Source organism: Phalaenopsis equestris, unplaced genomic scaffold (assembly GCF_001263595.1).
Source record: "Phalaenopsis equestris unplaced genomic scaffold, ASM126359v1 Scaffold000002, whole genome shotgun sequence".
Taxonomy (NCBI): domain Eukaryota; kingdom Viridiplantae; phylum Streptophyta; class Magnoliopsida; order Asparagales; family Orchidaceae; genus Phalaenopsis; species Phalaenopsis equestris.
Window position 1 is genome coordinate 61,739,476 of NW_018164444.1, and position 21,521 is coordinate 61,760,996.

Below are 21,521 nucleotides of genomic sequence, written 5' to 3' on the forward strand. Positions count from 1 at the left end.
ATAGATGGAGGTGTGGCGTTAAGAACAATGAACATAGCAAAGAAGAGCAAAGTCAGAATCTAAAAAGTCCAGGGAGCAGAAGCGGAAACCCCGCAAATTCAGCAGACGTCGCAGCGACGCAGAAGAACGACACCCTGCGAACAGACGACACCCTTGCGAAACAACGCAGAAGCAGACGACGCCCCTACGATCACGGAGCAGAGTGCAGAAGCGGCGACAGCTCGAGCAGAGCGGCGACGACGAAGGAGACGCGACCTAACAGACGACTCAGATCACCAAATCCAAATCGGCAGACGAGCGAAGCGAAAGCAGACGCTAGGATTCGTCGTGAGGCGAAACTCTAGCAGAGTGGGGAGACTAATATATATATATATATATATTCATTTGTGCTATGTGTGTGTGTGAAATTAAAACATGTGTGTCAATTTTTCTCAATTCCTCCATTACTTGCGATGTCTTATCCTCAACTCATATCTGTGTTTTGCTTTCTTATAATGGGTATTACTATATGGATCAAGCTTTTGTTAATTTTGATATCCTAAATGCGTCAGTATGGCACGTTTTGTGAAACCGGTGATTCCTGCATGCCTTTGCATGAACTATCATTTATTTTGTTGTTTTTGTCAATGGCAATATGGTGATGCAAGAGTCTTTTCATGGTATTTTCGATGCTCTGGATGCCATGATTGAGTTTTGCTAACCGAGCAACATTTTGATGAGTTTGATTTGCGAGGCATGTTTTGGGCTAGACTTTTGTGATTTCGAATATGGTGTCCCCTTTTTTGATTTTTTTTATCAAATTAGATGTGTGGGTCCTTTCTGGCATTGTAGGCATTCTGATTGAGTTGACATGATTCATTTTGTCATTTGATTCGAGCTATTTTGACTATTATTGAGACACTTTGATGTGACTTGACATTTTGTTGTATTCAAATATCATTATTAGTTTTGATTTTGATTGGGTCTAATTTGTATTGCATCATGACATTTGTAAGTAAACAATGCCAACCATTTGGAAGCCAACTCTAGAAAACATCAATGTGTTGACAAGCAGGGCGTTATGAGCAAGAAGTACTTTTTAGGGAGAGATTGATAGCTTGGAGGAGGGACTAGAGAGACATTTGAGATTTATTTATATTGAGAGAGTAAGAGTTGAGTAAGGATCAATTACCAGAAATGTTGGGAAGCACAGTTACAGTATGCTAGGGTGGGTTTGAGGAGTAAATGCTTAATATATAGAAATTCATGGGTTCTTAACACCCAATTAATTGTTTAATGATCCACTTTTTATTGCATTGATTTCTATAGCACTAATTCAGAATTAGAATGGATTGCAAATGGCCATACACGATCAATTCATAAAATACATTGGGAAATCTGTTTGAATTAAACAATCAAGCGTGAAATTTCCATAGAAGATATTTATTAATTATGAGTTGGAATGGGCAATCATAGATCAAATGAAACAATTGCCTTTTGGGAAAAGATGGAGAGCTGTTAATCTTTTCTCAAATAAAAAGCTGAAGAAGTTGATTTATGACAGCACATTTAGATGTTATTTTTCTTTTAGTGAATACAACCAAAAATGATTTTTATTATTTTGCCAATTATTTCTCTGAATGTAATGCCGTAGGAAAACCACATATAGTTGCCTGTCTATCAACAGCAGTTCTAATAATTCTAAGTGCAATTTGTTGTTAAGACGAAGTGATCATCATAAATCGATTATTTATTTCTAGGCCACGTTTTGATTTTCCTTCCCCAAGTGATTTCTACATTTGCAAGTCATCTAGTTTCAGCCTCCTGCTCTACAATTCCGATTTAACAGTACTTAAGTTATTCATTTGATATTTTATGAAGCACCTTTCTTTAATGTCCGGCTCCTCATCACTTTTATTAATTATTTCTATTCAGGGGAGCCCAAGGCGATTCCCTGGACACATGCAACGCCTTTGAAAGCTGCTGCAGATGCTTGGTCACATATGGACATTCGTAAAGGAGATGTTGTTGCGTGGCCTACTAACCTTGGTTGGATGATGGGTCCCTGGTTGGTTTACGCCACTTTATTAAACGGCTCTGCTATGGCACTATACAACGGTTCCCCTCTTGGGTTAGGATTTGCAAAATTTGTACAAGTAAGCTTTTCTCGAAATTCTTTTTCTTTTACATGAAGCTCATTGAAGAGTTGAAGCTGCTTATTAGAAGGAATGTGAAAAAAAAACGCACGCTTGTTAGTGTTTGAAATTAAAATATTTTCTAATAAAAATAAGTGTTGACAATATTAGTCAACACTCAAAGATTTATTATATATTTGTAGATTATGCTTTAATATATGTCGATATATTATTTAGAAACTAATGATTCGATCCAACCTAAATAATTTGATATTTGTTTGTAAACAAGTCATTCTGAGTCAAGTTAACTCTAATTATGAATCCTCTTAAGTTAAAATCAAATCTAATGTTTTGAGTTGCATTCAAGATTTTGATTCGTTAGAGTTATGTTTGTTTCCACTATTATTGATTTAAAGGGAATACAACTAGTACATTGACCCGGTCCTGCACTGGCTCATGCAAGTGCATGTATCGTGTAAGTAATATATGAATTTGAGTTAGAACATCATTCCACGAGGAAGTGAGATGATGAAAAAGCCAAGTTAAAGGCACCAGTGTCACAAATCTTAATTCTGCTCAAAGAAATGAAAATTTGAATGAGTTGATTTTTTTTGTTCTTCTATTTAGGTGTTTCAATGGCAAGATAATCTTTCTATGGATTCTATGTCATAAAATCAAAGTTAAAGGCACTAGTGTCACACATCCTAATTCTATTCAAAGAAATGAAAATTTGAATGAGTTGATTTTTTTTTTGTTCTTCTATTTAGGAGTTTCAAATGCAAGAGAATCTTTCTTTTGATTCTATCTTTTGATTCTTCTTTTGATTCTATGTCGTAAAATCGAAGTGATGAAAAAGGCTTAACTAATGTAAGTTGCCAATCAGGAACATCTATGATTTTAAGCCTCTGTCGATAGCAACAAAAACACTTATTTTCAAAAACTGAAGTCATATGTATATCCTTATAGGCATTTCAAAATTAGAATAATCATGTCTTCCTATTGATTGTGAAAATTCAAGGATGATATGTCTATATTCCTAAAGCAACGAGGAAAATCTCCATGTGCGAGCGAGGACTTTGTGATATTACCTATTGAAGGAAATGAAAATTTGAATGAGTCGATTTTTTTGTTCTTCTATTTAGGAGTTTTAAATGCAAGAGAATCTTTCTTTTGATTCTATGTCGTAAAATTGAAGTGATGAAAAAGGCTTAACTAATGTAAGTTGCCAATCATGAACATCTATGATTTTAAGCCTCTGCCGATAGCAACAAAAACACTTATTTTCAAAACCCTAAGTCATATGTATATGCTTATAGGCATTTCAAAATTAGAATAATCGTGTCTTCCTATTGATTGTGAAAATTCAAGGATGATATGTCTATATTCCTAAAGCAATGAGGAGAATCTCCATGTGCAAGTGAGGACTCTGTGTTATTACCCATTGAAGGAAATGAAAATTTAAATGACTTGATTTTTTTGTTCTTCTATTTAGGAGTTTCAAATGCAAGAGAATCTTGTCTCCCTATTGATTGTGAAAATTCAAGGATGATATGTCTATATTCCTAAACCAACGAGGAGAATCTCCATGTGCAAGTGAGGACTCTGTGATATTACCTATTCAAGGAAATGAAAATTTGAATGAGTCGATTTTTTTTATCTTCTATTTAGGAGTTTCAAATGCAAGATAATCTTTCTTTTGATTCTATGCTGTAAAATCGAAGTGATGAAAAAGGTTTAACTGATGTAAGTTGTCAATCAGGAACATATGTGATTTTAAGCCTCTGTCGACAGCAACAAAAACACTTATTTTCAAAACCCTAAGTCATATGTATATGCTCAAAGGCATTTCAAGATTAGAACAATCGTGGCTCCCTATTGATTGTGAAAATTCAAGGATGATATGTCTGTATTCCTAAAGCAACGTTGAGAATCTCCATGTGCAAGTGAGGACTCTACGATATTACAAACTCACGAGATTTTAAACAAACATATGACCACTACAATTTACTAAATGAGATTCGTCATGGTCAACTGTGGCTGGAAAAAGGGAAGAACTACTATTGAGAGTAGTAGACAAGGAGGTTGGTGGCTGGGAGCTAGCTGGAAGCAAGTCATGGTAATCTGCAACTGGAAACATGAGCAAGGAGGGGACCTACGGCTGTTGGAAGGAGGAGAGGGTGTCGTGGGTGTATTGTAAGGCTGAAGGGCGAGGGCAGGGAAAATAAGGGGGGGTGTTGTTGTAGGGAAGATGACTGCAAGGAGGATAGAGGAAGATGCACACCACAATAGGAGCACCTTCTCGCTGTCTGATACAACCTAGAAGGAAAAATGGGAATGTCAAAGGCTGTCCAAATAGAAATCTTAATCAAAACTGCAGCTCTAAACAGTAACACATATATTTATAATAAGTAAAATAGGGGGGAGGGGAAAAGAGCGGCAGATCCCGCCCCATTATAAGGTTGGCCGGTCTAGCCTCTCTGCTGGACCAACACTCACTTGTTGGATCGGCCGGTCCAGTTCTCAACCCCACGTCACTTATAAACTGTAGTAATACAAGGAAAATGGAAATAATATGCACACCAGTTAAGTTTTTAATAAATCAATATGAAATATTAGATAGTTTATGAATATTATCACTTTTCATATTTTACACTATCAAAGTGTTGTACTATATCAATGACATATCTATATCATTTATATATATATATATAATCGTCATAGGAGTATCGTCTAAAAATTATATCAATTAAGATACTTTAATATCAATATCGTTTTCCATTTATGTGCATCTAGCATCATAAAATTGTGACTCTATCATACTCAATCATACTTATGTAAACATACTATGAAAAATATTATTTAATAATGAATATTTCATTTTAATTTGCATAATAGTTCATATACTTTATAACATTCAATATCTGTGATAATTTTAAAAAAATTGCTATGTACATATCATTCCTACAATATAAATAAAAATTTAATAAAATCATAAATGGTGAGTTGCAGTGACTTCAATATAACTAATAACAGTAGCAGTAAATGCATTTGATCTTGAAGATGCACAGTATCATCATAGTATAAAAATATAAGTACTCACATCGATAACGATTAATTTATTCTTGAATTTGTCATAATCCAACCTTTTAAAATTTAAGCCTATAATAAAAATGGGCGTGAAATTTAATTAATTTATTATTTTAATTAACTATTAGCTTTACATTATTTAAGTATTAAATTTCCATTATTTTACTTTATGTAATCCTACGTGCGCGTGTGTGTGTATGTAATCCTACGTGCGCGCGTGTGTGTAATCCTACGTGCACAACGTTAGGTAGTCAAATGCATTACCAAATTTCAAGATGATTTATTAAATCAAAAATTATTATTAATAAGAATTGATTGCAGCTCAATTAAGTATATACTGCAAAGAGACGTAAAAAATCTTGTCTCTAAACAAATTTTTGCCAATTGGCAAACTCAATTATCTTGTTTTGAATTTGATATAGAGTAGAATATATTGCAGGCAATACTAATTCTTTACCTGACTTTCTCAATCCTGAATTTTTGCAGGGAGAAAGACAAGGAGGGGTGGATCATCCCTCATCAAAGGGTTAGAATGACACCCCAACGGAGTGCTTTCACCTTTAGAGGGGGGAGAGGTAGGGGCTAAGCAAATGTGGTTCCACAAAAATTTATTGATTTACAATAATATCTATATGGTAGTCCAATGACTTCCACATCAGGAATTAAATCTCCTCAATCTCAGGATTTACAAATCCAAGAAGTCACAGAATTTGAGCAAAAAATAACGAAAGAAAAAATTCTCGAAATCAATTTAGAGGATTATGAAATTAATGATCATTGGAAAATTCAGGAAAGATATTTAGGCACAATTGCCTATGCTCAAGATATTCTTGATTGAGAATCGTATGAGACAATCCTCATTTCATTACAATGTATTGAAATTTAACATAATTATAATGAACCAAATAAATCTATTGCATATAGCAAGGCGACAATAAATCGCATCTTGCATCATAGAGATTGAGGTTTAACTCTTTTCCAGACTAAACAAGTTGATTTTATTCATCCTGTAAGTAATCAGAAAAAAGTCATTTCTTTTTAATTATTAGACCTATGTCCAACTTATGAATCGAGCTTTCTTGTTTATTAATCCAAAACATAAACACTCTTGGCTTTTTGTGTTAATGCATGAAATTTTGAATAAAGAAATACCAAATTGGTTTTTAGAATGGTGAGAAAAATTTGGAGCCACCAATGAAATTCTTCCAGAACCCATCAATGATCTCTATCCAATGTGTGTTAACTTTTCTCCATAGCTCGGCAAAATAAAAAATAAAATTTTAGTCGATGGAATGTATGAATTATTATTTTTCTGCCAAGCACAAATTCCATGGATTTTTGCTTGGAATCTATGTCATCAACAAGATAGAGTCAATGTCAAAGGATTATGGCGGACCTTCTTCATCAAATGGTGGTCACAAATCGTTGTTGGTGATAAAATAATTCAAATTAATAAAGTCATTAATTCTAATGTCGAAGATAATCGAGAACAGAGATCCCAAGAATTTTTGCTTAAGGAAATTCATGATCAAATTAAAAGGAAATATTCAGAAGAAATTATGGGTAATAATGACAGTGGTTGAAATAATATCGGTTGGTGGAATAGTGATTACAATAATTCTGGTTGGTGTAATAGTATTTTAAAATAATTTCCTGCTTTATGTCACATCCAACGGAGGTGTTATCTTTTGTTTAATTCTATTGTATTAAATTTGGAGTCCGCCCTCTAATATAAATAGGGGTCTTGTTTTCTTTGCTGGTGTGCAAGTTTTCTTCGAATCCTTTCATTGTAATATAGAAGCGTCTGTCTGGTGTGCTCTTCCAGTCCTGTGCTCTGATTAATAATATATGTATAAGATTCTTATTAAATATTTCAATTAAAGTTGCTAAAACTGGCCTTTGTAACTTATAACTCTCGGTTGAGCCTTAATCCAAGCAAAAAAAAAACTTCTCTTCCCCGTGCATGCGGGATCCGCACGTTGTCTTCCTTGTCTGATTGACAATGCACGATGGCTCCTTCTCTATAGAGCCGCAACATCTTCCTCTATGACTCGTTCGACCGCGGCTCGACAACACATGCGATCTTCCTCCTTCAGCTTAGGGCTCAAGCTTGAGTCACTGCGAGCATAAGATGATCTCCCACACTCACCTCCTCTGTGCTCACACTTCACAAGAGCTTCTTCCTCTTGTCTTCCTTTGATCAGCTAGGGCATCACAATCCTTTCCTCCAAGAGAGCCGCTCGACATTCAGGTACCCTAATCCTTGCTTCCTCTCCCCCTCTTTGGTTACTCCTCGCTCAAAATACCCTAATCCTTGCTTCCTCTCCCCCTCTTTGGTTTCTGGACTCCTCGCTTCCTCTCCCCTCTTCAGCTCACTCTGGTATTTAAAATGAAATGTCACAAGGATGAGGCAATAAGACCCATTATTATGCCTTCCTCACCTTTGAGGATGTAAGTAGCATTAATGGGCCTTTCTTTGAGTGTTGTATCGCATCCAATTAATTCAATTAAATCGACCAGTTTCAACACAAAGTTGAAAATTTGCCTCCTTAGGTGAACTCATCATGCATTAAAGTTGATTTCAGTCAATCCCATATTAAATACTTCTATTTAAGGTATACGCTGGATTTTGCCTTAGAAGTTGAGTAATAGATACCCCTTAGGATGCAACTTATGGACTCAATAAAATGATTCTCACAATATGGTTAAATCACCTCTAAATAAATGATCAACTATGAGGATAACTGTTGAAATTTGGAATAGACCAGCTTAATTTTATTGATAGGAGGAGAGATATTTAAACCCAATTACAATAGGTATAAATATGAAAAACAATAAAAACAGGATAAAATAACTAGGTTAGAAAATAAAACAAAATAAGACAAAAAGAGAAATACATAATCAGGAATAAAAACAACTAATAAGTAATAATGGCATTACAATTTAACACTCCTCAAGTTGAAACATAGTTATTAGTCATGTTTAAGTTGGAATTGAAATCATCAAACAAAGGGTGAGACGGATTCTTGGTGAGGATGTCCGCTAATTGACCGCTGGAGGACACACATGGAATGCAAATTTCCTCGGACTCAATTTTTCCCTTAAGAAGTGTCTGTCGATCTCTACATGTTTGGTACGTAATGCTAGACTGAGTTGTGAGCAATGCTGACTACAGTCTTATTATCACAGAATAACTGCAACAGGACAGAGGTTGGCATACGGAGTTCACGAAACATAATGCAGAGCCAGAGAGCTTCACAGATTCCTAAGGATATGGATTGAAATTCAGCTTCAGCACTGCTTCGAGCAACCACAGACTATTTCTTGCTTTTTCATGTGACAAGATTGTCCCTTACAAATGAACAATACTCCTAGGTGGAATGTCGATCATGAACTGATCCGACCTTCCGTCCCAATCAACATCTGTATAAACAATAATAGAATTAGAGGCATGGAAGGAAGAGAATAAACTTAAGCCCAGTGTACCTTTTAAGTAGTGTAGAATCCGGTGGACAACTTGAATCTGGTGTTCGTAGGGGTCATGTATGAATTGAATCACTATTCCAACGGCGTGGCATATGTCAGTGTGAGTATGAGCCGAATAGATGAGTTTTCCCACTAAACACTGGTAATGAGTTTTGTTGTCAGGTACAACATTGGGAATGCCAGTTAATTTTTTATTAGGATCCATATCAGCAACAATAGGTTTGCACAGAATAAGGTTGTTCTCTGTCAATAGATCAATCACATATTTGCACAGAGACAGAAAAATTTCTCAAGAGTATCAAGTCACTTCCATGCCTAAGAATTACCAGAGGGATCCTAAATCCTTCATCTCGAAGGACGAAGCAAGAATGTCTTTAAGGACTCCAATGCTGGGAAATTGCTACCTGTAAGAACAATATCGTCAACATAGACAATGAGGATAGACACCTGACCATTGAAGGAGTGACGAAAAAAGTGAGTATGATCCAATTAAGCCTGAGTAAAACTATTACCTACGACCACTTTTGTAAGCTTGCCGAACCAGGCTCTCGGGGACTGCTTTAACTCATAAAGGGACTTTCGTAGCCTGCACACTTGTCCTTTGGAGGCAGTAGAATCAAAACCCAGAGGTAGAGACATGTACACCCGTTATGTTAGCTCATCATTCAAGAATGCATTCCTGACATCAAGTTCGAATAAAGTTCAATCCATATTCACTGCAAGTGATAGTAGGACCCGAATAGTGTTTAACTTTGTTACTAGAGCAAATGTTTTCTCATAATCAACTCCATAGGTCTGTGAGTAATCTTTGACGACCAATCTTGCCTTGCATTCAAAGGGCTTGTCAGAGTTGAACTTGATGTTGAAAATCCATCAACACTCCACAACTTTCTTTTCCCACATATGGTTCCACTGAAGGACATTTATCTCCTGCATTACTGTCGTTTTATAGACTGAATCAACAAGAACAATGTCAATAGTAGCAGGATTCTGATTGTCCGTTAAGGCAGTAACAAAAGCTCAATACGTCGGAGATAAATTGTGGAAAGACATTTTTTATAGAATTGGGGGAGCATGTCTGATTGTGTACCTGACTTGAAGAATTCACATTCTCATTTGGAGGAGGGGTTGTGCTGAGGATGTCGCTCAGAGTGGAGTCAAGGTTTTGTAACAAGGTAGCGGGCTCCTGAGTGGGAGCATTGGGACAAGTGCATCGAGTGTAGACAAGGACAATGGAAGGAGGAGATGGTGCACTCAACGAGTTGTGACTCTTTAGTGATGGGAACAATAGGGGGACCATCCATAGGAGTAGGATAAGGGACGGTGTTGGGAAACTCAAGCTTCCCCTCACTAGAGGCCGAGCTAGAAAAATAGGTAATGCTTTCAAAGAAGGAGACATCAACACTCACATAGATTTTGTTTGTGGTCGGATCAAGACATCAATAACTCTTTTGAGTTGTAAAGCATCCAAGGAAGATATATTTTATAGATTTGGGATCAAGTTTATTTCAGGTAAGGGTAGTGTTTTGAACAAAGCATAGCATCCAAAAATTTTGGGATCTAAAGTGGAGCATCCAAGGAAGATATATTTTATAGATTTGAGATCAAGTTTATTTCAGGTAAGGGCAATGTTTCGAACAAATGCATAGCATCCAAAAATTTTGGGATCTAAAGTGGAGAAGACCCGATTGACAGGGAAGAATGATACAGAATAACTAAGGGGGTTCAGAACTTGTGAATTTTTTAGGGGATTCAATTTATGAGATAAGTGACAATTGGAATGACATCATTCAAAAAATATTTCGGGACATTGGATTAAAATATAATGGAGCGAGCAATGTCGAGGAGGTGACGGTTTTTTCTCTCGGCTACCCCATTTTGCTGAGTGTCTGTGCAAGAACTATGGTGGAAGATGTCTTTACTTGCCAATAATTCACTCAAAATGGAATTGAAGAACTCGCAACCATTGTTGGTCTGAAGGACCTGAATAGGAGCTTTGAATTGAGTTAATACAAATGTGTAGAAGTTTTGTAAAGTTGCAGGAAGTTCTGATTTGTCTTTTAAAATGCAGCCTCACATCATTTGAGTGTGATTATCAATTAAGGTCAAGAATCATCGTTTATTGGTGTAACTGAAAGTACGAGAAGGTCCCCATTTATCACTGTGAATGAGGGAGAAATGATTGGAAACTGTGTAAGTGTGCGGTGTTTAATGAACCCGGTGATTTTTGACTAATTGACATGTCTCACAATTGAAATCCGAGAGATTTTTATCAAAAAACATCATAGGATACAAAATTTTCCAATTTGAAAACTAGGACCACGTAAATGATAGTGCAATAACATAATAGGATATTCAATGACTCGAGATAGGCTATAACTTTTGAGTGTCGTGTATTCACTCTTCGTGTTGTCCTCTTGAAAGTAGAAGAGTTTAACTACCCTTTTAGCAGTTCCAATCATTCTTCCCGAATGAAGATCTTGAAAAACACAACTATCATAAGAGAAATTAACAGCACAATTGATATCACTTATCAATTTGCTGACAGATAATACGTTATGTTGTAATCCATAAATATGTAAAACAAACTCCAAAGTGAGATTGATTGTTAGTATAATCAACCATTTATCAGCAATGGAGCTACAGGATCCATTGACAATTCTGACTGTTTTTTTCGAAGCACGGGTAGTAAGTCGAGAAAGTTTGCGAGCAACCAGTCATATGATACGTGACCCCTGAATCAATAATCCATAGACTAGAGGAGGAATAACAATGAGAGTCATATGAGCTGTATTTTGTCGGATGTGGGAGATCGATGGACTCGTAGAGACTTGGTTGGCTCCTAGTAGCTTGATCAATTGCTCCATCTAGTTTTGTAGGGGTTCGGAGAATTCCAGGATGTTTCGGGTAGGAGTTGGTTTAGCCGTGCTTGGTTCGGTCGTTGTCGTGTATCCTTTGACATTAGAGTTTTTGGCCGAGGGTTTGTTTAACTGCTTGTTGTGAAGTTTCCAACACTTGTTCTGGGTGTGATTGGGCTTGTGACAGTAATCACAAGTGGAATGAACAGTTCGTGGTGATAGGGACGAGGGCGAAACACTATTTGAGATCAAGGCGAACGATTCAGCTGAAGGAGTAGAAGCGCCAACATGACAAGTCTCCTGCTTTCTTCTTGATGAATCTCGGTGAAAACAACTCGAGTGGATGAGAGAGAATCCTGACCAAGAATTTGGCACCGAATCTCATCAAGGTCTTTGTTAAGGCTAGCAAGGAATTGAAACATACGATCCTTGTCTACGATCTTCTAGAAGAGGGATAAGTCGGCTGGAGAATCCCATGTTTAGTCATAATACAGGTCGCATTCTATCCATAATGCAACAAGGTCATTATAGTACTGGGTTACGGTACTTGGCCCATGTTTAGCCTCCTGGATCTTTTTAGATACCTCATAGAGTTGGTTGGAATTTCCTACATCCGAGTTGGTGTCACGGACAACCGTCTAGATAGCACTAGTTGAAGAAAGGAACATGTACAAACGATCAATTGACGTCTCTATGGAGTTGATTAGCTATGATATGACCATGAAGTTCTTCACTTTCCGAGCTCCATATGTCAGGTTGATCTTTGGAAGCTCTCGAATCATTCCTGTGAGGTGACCAAATTTCTCATGTTCTTTGATGAACAAAGTGACCGCTTGGGACCATTGGGGGAAGTTGCCGCCCTTCAACTTGTGAGTTGTGATCAAGAAATTCATGTTGGCTTCTGATCCTCTGGTCTGCAGGAGAGCAGCGTTTGGAATTGATCCTCTGGTGGAGTTAAGAACCCCTTTTTAGGGCGATTCATTGAAAGAATCAGCCATAAATCCGACTTAACCAAAGGATGTGTTGTTGTGGTTATGAGCCATCGATGAATTTCGATAGAACCACGACAAACAGATACAAAATGGACAGCACTAAATGCAAGAATTGCATGTTTCCAAGACTTGCAAGGATTCTTAAACAGACAACAAAACAAGGGATTCCTCCGAAGGGGTTGCACTGGCGGTTGCTGAAACCTACAGGAAGAAGGGGTTGCATTGGCGGCTGCTGAAACCTGCAGGAATGCGATGGAACAACTACAGGGATACGGGCGAACAACTGCAGCTTGATAGAAGCCTGTTGTTCGCTGGAATTCTTGTTGAAACCGGCTGTTTGCAGACTCGGCAGAGGAGGGCGCTGGCTTGGGGGTGGAGGGGATTGAGGAAGTCAGGGGCTGCTGGATCTAGGACTAGGCTCTGATACCATGTTGAGATTTGAAATAGACAAGCTTCATTTTAGGGGTATTTATGATAGGAATAAATATGGAAAGCCATAAAAGTAGAATAAAATAACTAGGAAAGAAAATAAAACAGAATGAATAGACAAGCTTCATTTTATTGATAGGAGGGGTATTTATGATAGGAATAAATATGGAAAGCAATAAAAGTAGAATAAAATAATTAGGAAAGAAAATAAAACAGAATAAGATAAAAGGAGAAATACGTAATCAAGAGGAATAAAAATAAATAATAAGTAATAATGGGATTATAATCTAATAATAACCATTTAAATCAAATGCCTAATGTCGATGGCTTCATAATAAAGAGTTTCATTACTCACACTGTAGTAATAAAAATCTATACTTAATATGGCAAAGCATCCACCTATCATAATAAGATATATATTTGCAATGATATACATATCAGGAAATTAGTACACATTACCCTAAGGGATAATATTTTGTACACTTGCAACAAACATTCATGCTAAGGCACCAATGTGCCCTATGGGGTTTAAAATCACGTTCCTCTTGGACTTTCATCTCAGGTTAAACTAAAGCTCGTAAATAAGTGATGGTTATGTCATGCATTGAGTCCATAATTATGTCTAGCACGTGTGAATCATAAGTGGTTATGCTTCATTTCTATGGATCATTCAACCATGTTGCTAAGGGATCTTTTTGGCAGTAATGAAGTTAAAGTCGATATTGAAAACATGCATTTGATGCACACCTATACCCTAGTTTGCTCGGGGTGATACTGGGAAAAGGCAACCAATGATTGTTTATCAGGCTCTGTGGAAGTTTTAGTTTGAAGCTCTCTGCCATTGGTGGACTTGGCCCATTAGCTAACATGAGATGATGGAAGCATCATTCCTTGATTAGGTTTACCTTCATCTTGACAACCGTCCCCCACTTAATCATTCCAACCTTACATAATTGAACTTAAGTGATTTATTAATTGAGAGTTCCTTCTTTTGCGACTGAAGAGTTATCAGCTTCTAGAGCTTGCACGCTATGGAAGTCTCAACATTAAATGTCATACCTGAAGTGTCTTAAGGGAAGTTTGGTTATATCAATTTGCCTATGGAAATTTCAATCGAAGAAAAAAATTTTAAATAATTTTGTCGGTTCTGTTATTATGCATCTCAAATGGGCAAAGCACTTAAATCATCATTCTTACTTTAGTCTATTTCATTGCTCTACTTCTATAGTTTGTTCTCCAATAAAATTTCCAGTTGTTAATGACTGTAAATTTATAACATTTCTTCGTAATTGATTACTAACCATATTAACCAAAACTATTTCAGACTATGCTTGGGCATGGTTTGGAAATATGTTTGTTGCATTGCATTTCTTTTTTACAATGTTTCATACCACAATTTTGATTTGTATAAAAACGTTTTTTTACAATGTTCCATGCTCACGCTTCCTCTACACCAATTTATGATCCATACAATGAAATTGATACCATGCTCACGCTTCCTCTACACCAATTTATGATCCTTGAGAAAAGACTACGCAGCAACAGGCCCAAATCTGTAGGCGCATTAACAAGTTTAAATTGAACAACTCAGCATAGCTTAATTCATCCTTATCAAATGAATCAGGGGTAACTTAGAATATCTGATAATGAATACTATCAATGAGAAGAGACAAAATGAAGCGTTTTCTCTAGCATGGTTTGGTGCTTTTATATTATCATTGATTATTCCTCTGTTTGAACGCCTTCCCAACTGTATAGTAATCTTACAATGCCTAGCTGAGTTAGTTTTGTCTTTTTGTGATTTGTTTGAAGAATGGTTCCTTGCTAGAATCCCAACATTTATTTTTAATTGAACTTTGGTTTTATTTGTCTTTTGTATATGGCTCAGCACTATTAAGTTGTTAACCAACAATGTGGTTTTTTGTAATTTTGTGTTCATTCTAATTGAAATGTACTCCGCCTCTTTTTTAAATCATTCTGCATTTGCATGCTCCTACACTTGAGTTCTGAAATTTCGTGATTTTTTTTTAACTCACTAGGATGCAAAAGTTACAATGCTCGGCGTGGTTCCCAGTATTGCTCGATCTTGGAAAAATACAAACTGCACTGCAGATCTTGATTGGTCCAACATTCGGTAGGTTATTAATATTGCAACTGCTGCTTTACCACTTCCTTTCTCTGTTACCTTTAAAATCATGTTCATATTTTATTCAATGTATTTCACATATCCTTAGGCGTAATAATTGTATTTATTATTATTTTTTTGGGAAAAAAAAGAGGTTTGTCTCTATTAAGAGACGTACTTTACAATTGTTTGCACTATCTGTGGAAAACAATACAGATGCTTTACCTCCACAGGGGAGGCATCGAGTGTGGACGAGTATTTGTGGCGAGGTTTGTATCTATTAAGAGACGTACTTTACAATTGATTGCACTATCTGTGGAAAACAATACAGATGCTTTAGCTCCTCAGGGGAGGCATCGAGTGTGGACGAGTATTTGTGGCTGATGGGAAGAGCTCATTACAAGCCTGTTATCGAGTACTGTGGGGGCACCGAAATTGGAGGCGGATTTGCCACTGGATCTCTATTACAGCCTCAAGCTTTAGCTGCTTTTAGCACTCCTGCAATGGGATGTACGTTATTTATACTTGACAGCAACGGGATTCCTCTTGTGAGTGTTAATTTTCCAACTTGAAATTTATATTTGATTCTTTTACTTGGAACATTCACCTTATTGTGGAGGAATTATTGGGTTCTGACGATTTACATTACTTTTTTTGTGCGGGGTAATGTAATGCACAGTTGTGTACTTCAAACAATTGAATACACAGCGAGGATACAGCTGAGCACTGTAAATCATTGTGTATCTATGTGCTGTTCTGCACCTAATATTTTATCCTTATTATGGTTGCCATCAACACGCGAGAGATTTTGCAAACCTACCATTGGATGATATCTCATGTAACCATTAAAAAATGTCAAAAAGGATTCTCAACTCCCTTTTAATCATTTTTTACAATAATATTTCACTTTTCATGACTAAGTGAACCTTTGATATGTTTTCTTGGTTGCATTTTTTGATGGGTTTTATTTGAGGTAAAGTTTGCTTTTACTTGTTAGTGTCCTGCATAAGTCCTGATCTTTGAACTTGTAATCATCTATAGCCACAAAGTAAACCTGGTATCGGTGAACTTGCCCTTCATCCCAAAATGTTTGGGGCTTCTACAACTTTGCTAAATGCCGATCATTATGCTGTTTACTTTGAAGGAATGCCACTCTGGAGAGAAACAGTAAGTTTTGCTGATAAAAAATGTATTTTTTTGTAGTTTCTATTTTCTCAGTGCATGTACTTATCTAGTCTGGTCTTGCAGCCACTTCGTCGGCATGGAGATGAATTCGAGCGCACAGTTAATGGATATTATCGGGCACATGGCCGTGCTGATGACACCATGAATCTGGGTGGTATCAAGGTGCTAATAACCACAAGAATTTTACATTTACAGTAAGAAATTAAGAGATGCAATTTAGTTTTTATTGTATAATCCTTCTATAGGTTAGCTCTGTGGAGATTGAGAGGATATGTAATGGAGTAGATGAAGAAATCCTTGAGACGGCTGCAATTGGTGTGCCACCAGCTGGCGGCGGCCCTGAGCAGTTGTTCGTCGCTGTTGTCTTCAAAGTTGAGAATTCATCGGAGGAGAGCTTGGACCGGCTTAAAGTTTCCTTCAACTCTGCTTTGCAAAAGAAACTGAATCCTCTATTCAGAGTACTTTTTACTAACTTTTTTTTTATGGTGGGGGGCATAATTCTTCTATATTTACATATCTAACACCTAAAGTTTCTTATTTACATACAACACTCAAATTTTTGGCATTAAATAAAAGAAAAAATCACTATTACAAACTTTTTAAAAGTGAAATACTCATTTTTATGCATAAGTTTTGACACCCAAACATTATAAATGCAATTAATCATCAAACTTAGTGTTAGGTATGTAAATACATGAGAATTGTGTGGTATGTACATAAATTTCCATTGTAAATATTTTTTTTAAAATTGAATATTGTGAATGAGGTTTGATTTTACTGGTTTCTACTGCAGGTTTCTGTGGTGGTGGCTGTACCTTCACTTCCACGAACAGCTTCAAACAAAGTCATGAGAAGAGTTCTTAGGCAGCAATTCTTGAAGCGCTCCAAGTTCTAATTTAATTGTATTACACTTCATCTGTCTCATTGCAGTTGTCGACTTTGCTGGAGGAATAAAAGCCATTGCAGGAACAAAATCATCAAATTTAGATGCTTAGAAGGGACAACCATGGTCAAGCCTACCAATTTAGGTGACTGGTTAGCCTAAATATGGCGGTTTTATATGTGATGGGGAGTAATCCACATTCTCTTCTATGTGGTGGAAAAGAATGTTAGCAATAAAGGCTAAAAGGAAAGTAGGGATGGGGATCTCATTGTGAGTGGTGCACTTGTTGTCTTTAGTCACCTTTAATTTATGCATATTGATATGCAACCCATTTCAAAAGATTTGGTTGTCTTAAATGTGTTGAACTCAAAACTCCATCATTTTGCTATTTGCTTAAAGAGAAATGCTCCACTTAAAAGAATGAAATGTCTTTTGAAATTTATCCTCACTATATTTGCAATTAAAATTTTGATTTCACATTACTAATGTATGAATTAGATAAATTCACTAAATTTGCAATTAAATTTTTGATTTCTCATTACTAATGTATGAAATAGATAAAGCTATGTTATATAATGTATTTCAAACATTGATTAAATAAGATAATACCTCACTATATTTGCAATTAAAATTTTGATTTCACATTACTAATGTATGAATTAGATAAAGATATGTTATGTAATGTATTTCAAACATTGATTAAATAAGATAATACAGTGGTAATTAATTGTATTTTGCTTTGCTTAGCTCAAGTCTACACATGTTGGTTGGTTAAGCTCAAGGGCACTATTTTTTTATTATAAATTGAGCATAAGATGGCATGATCTTTAATGTATATTGCTGATAGTTATGTAGATTATTCTGAATAAAAATAGAAATGCATTTTATGAGAACTATAAATGACCCTTTCTCAATTCATTAGGAGATAATTTATCAGTTTATTGTGGTAGCCCAAATCATCCTAGACATTTTATAAGCAAAAGGCAATCTCATAGCTAATTCATGTAAGATTTTAATCATAATTGTCTCCCATAAAACCTACCTTATTGCAATTATTTGTAAGACCTATCTGTTAGCAATTACTAATAAATGCTTGAATTTTGAACAAAGTATCTGCTTTACAACAACCCTTGATGCATCGTAGCTATTTTTTGATATATTTTAGCATTAGCCACCATTTTTATAGCCTATAAAATTACCAAAGTCACCTAGAGGGTGGTTTTACTGGTCTCGAGACCCCTTCCCTTCGAATATGGATGTCGAGTGGTTCATGGTCGACGTTCGAACCCAATTGCAAATAACAGCTTCTAGATTGCTCCAAGTTTCCCTAGACCGTGATCACCTCCCCGTCATATGGGAACTTTACGATCTCATGGTAGGTTGAACTTTTGAAATAGTCCTTGTTCCATATGACTTGTACTTTTTCATCCATTAACATGTTGAGGGGTGTCAAACCTCGCATTTCTCTGTAGACATGCAATCACTCATAATAATAGGTCGGCCATTGATCAGAGCGTCGGTTCCGATCATGATTCACTAAGCCATATCTTCGCTGATCTTCGGACTAAGAGTAATTTTTTTTATGACCGGCAGAGGACTGATTGTCCTTTGATTTCTACAGTTCCCCTTGTTCTCTTTGCTTCTTTGAGGGATGATCTCCGACTTACCCTCCAGAGAGCCTCAAAGATCATCCTCGGTGAGTATGTGCTCATTTGGCATCTCGAATACTTCTGCAAAAATAGCAGGTTTAAATATGTTTAGATCATACCTGAACTGCTCACTCGAACTTCTCGTTTTAAGGCTATTCCACCAATATCAGGTTTCAGATATCTAATTTCGAGCATCTCATTCTAGAAACAGGTGATGTAGGCTCACAGACTCTCATTTTCTCTCTAATTGAGGTTGAGCAGAGTGTCTATGTCTTTCCTCGACTTTTGCATGTTTGAGAAGTGTGAAATGAGGAGCCTTTTAAACTCGTAGTAACTTGGGATGGTTTTGGTCAACAAACCGTTGATCCACCAAAAGGCTGACTCCTTCAGGGTGGTTAAGAGACGGCACATCATAGGGTCGTCAATCAGGATCACACCGACGGATGATTCAAACGACGCTATGTGGTCGATTGAGTCGGTCCTTCCTTTGTAAGAATATAAGCGAGGGATCCTTAGCTTAGTTGGGGGTATCTCCTCTTTGATTTGGCGAGTGAACGCCCCTACTGCGAGCGGCTGGACAAACACTCACATCTGTTCTTCCCATCACCTGTTCGCCTGTGCAAATGCACCAGTATCGGTGTGTTGGGACTTGCCTTGTCCCTCCATCCTCTGGTTCTAACTTGGTTGTCAAGAGTTGGTAGGTTCGCCGGTGGGGGCCTTTGAGGATGGACCCCCTGAGATTCAATTTCCAAACGAGACAGTTGGTCGTTCCTTTGGATGATAGCCCCGGAGGATCTCGAATTGCTCCATCATAAGGGTCATTTGACCTTGTAAGCCTTGGAGTTGTGCATGGACGCCTGGTTGTGTAGCCTCTTTACTGGGTTTCATGTGTGTTATCTGTCTTTGGGAGACTTCTCCTTCGTAGTCTTTTCCACTTCTTGTTTGTGGCATATCCACGCTCACCGCATAACTTTTTAGGATGTTGAATCTTAAATTATCCTTTGTAAATAAGCTCCGAGAGTTTAGGACCGAGTGAAGGAAAGAAGAGAGAAAGATAATATATCAAGTCAAGAATTTCGGCATAACTTTTTAGGATGTTGAATCTTAAATTATCATTTGTAAATAAGCTCCGAGAGTTTAGAACCGAGTGAAGGAAGGAAGAGAGAAAGATAATATATCAAGTCAAGAATTTCCTGTAGAGAGAATCGGGAGCCCTCCCTTATTCATATTTTTTACTCCAATATATAAGAGTGTATTTGGTACAATTACAAAAAGAAGAGAGCAGTCATAGAAATCACTCTTAATACAATTGATGTTCTAATTAATCATATGGATTTTATACCATATTTTTATCAATTTGAGTTTTAACATTATAGTAATTGACTGACCGACTTGCTTGAATTCGGTCAATTGAGGCGACCGACTAAGTGACGACTGTGTCTTCTAAAGTACGTGTTGGTCGGCCAAAGCATCTGGTCTGATGTCGATCATCCGCAGCTGTAAAGGTTCGAATCTCTCGTCGTAGTGTGTCGGGTGATTCTTGACCACGCAGTTGGCAGTAGGGCGTGGACCCTTGGATTGTCTAGTCATAGTTTGGGCCGTACGAATGTTTTGAGATTCATGCTAACAACTGTATTTTAAAGAAATTTATTAAAATAGTTTAGCCATTGTCATTGTTTATACAATGTTCTTTATTACTTCCTATGATTAGTACAGTAGTTTATTATGTTTTAATTATAATATTGCTTGTGATACGCTATTTTGTTAATATTTAATTTTTTTTGTCAAGTATTGGGTGCAAAAATATATTGAGAGAAGACGGCCACGCGAAATTACGAAGACCACATGCGAAAAAAAATATTAAAAATTTATCATTTATATAAAAAAATCTCAAATTTCATAATTATTCGCCCTAAATATAACTTGATTTCGCCTCTGTTACCCGTAAAAATGAGAAGACGGCCACGTGAAATTACGAAGACCACATGCGAAAAAAATATTAAAAATTTATCATTTATATAGAAAAATCTCAAATTTCATAATTATTCGCCCTCAATATAACTTGATTTCGCCTCTGTTACCCGTAAAAATACCTCAAAAAACCTCTGAAAATCTCATACTGAACAAAACTTCCATCACAATCATGCACAAATGAAATGACAAAATTAATTTCTGATTAGTGTTTGGCCCACATAATTATATCAAAAATCTCTATATAATCACCTACTAATATCTAATTATAAAGCCAGATTGAGCTTATGCATGATTTACTGTAACAATCAATCCACTAAACTTCAGCTAACACACATATGCGAAATGATTTGTGGCAGTCAAGTGGACACAGTGATTTAATAATCTCAGCAGCAAATCCAAACATGCCAAAATCTTGCCTGTGAAATAAGTTTCCACCACACATGCTTTATAATTAATTTTGGGATGCGACAGACAACTACTTATTGTCTTCTAATTAAATAAGATTGCCATTTCGTCCAATATATCTTGTCACCATTTACTTTCTGATGTTAACATGCAACAGGTGGGGCTATCATTTGAATCGAGTTGGGGTCTGCTTAAAATCGACTTAGATAGATTTAGCGTAGCTCGAAATTGGCTCGTGGCTAGCTATATTCGATTTTGGGTTGAGCCAGCTCAAAATTGATACTGACTGGCTCAAATTGAGTTATTTCGATCTGTTCCAGCTCAAAATCGGTTC

General features: G+C 36.5%; 1 protein-coding gene across 1 annotated transcript in view; it reads left to right on the forward strand.

Annotated features, from left to right (window-relative positions):
• LOC110024620 (probable acyl-activating enzyme 17, peroxisomal) overlaps positions 1–17,589 on the forward strand; it is a 61,822-nt gene extending 44,233 nt beyond the window's left edge. Inside the window, exons 8-14 of the mRNA XM_020724695.1 lie at positions 1,915–2,135; positions 15,006–15,100; positions 15,423–15,639; positions 16,133–16,258; positions 16,340–16,438; positions 16,522–16,734; positions 17,070–17,589. Coding sequence (XP_020580354.1) covers positions 1,915–2,135; positions 15,006–15,100; positions 15,423–15,639; positions 16,133–16,258; positions 16,340–16,438; positions 16,522–16,734; positions 17,070–17,171 — 1,073 coding nt within the window. The 3' untranslated portion in view covers positions 17,172–17,589. The remainder of the gene's footprint in view (positions 1–1,914; positions 2,136–15,005; positions 15,101–15,422; positions 15,640–16,132; positions 16,259–16,339; positions 16,439–16,521; positions 16,735–17,069) is intronic.
• The last annotated feature ends 3,932 nt before the right edge of the window (positions 17,590–21,521 follow it).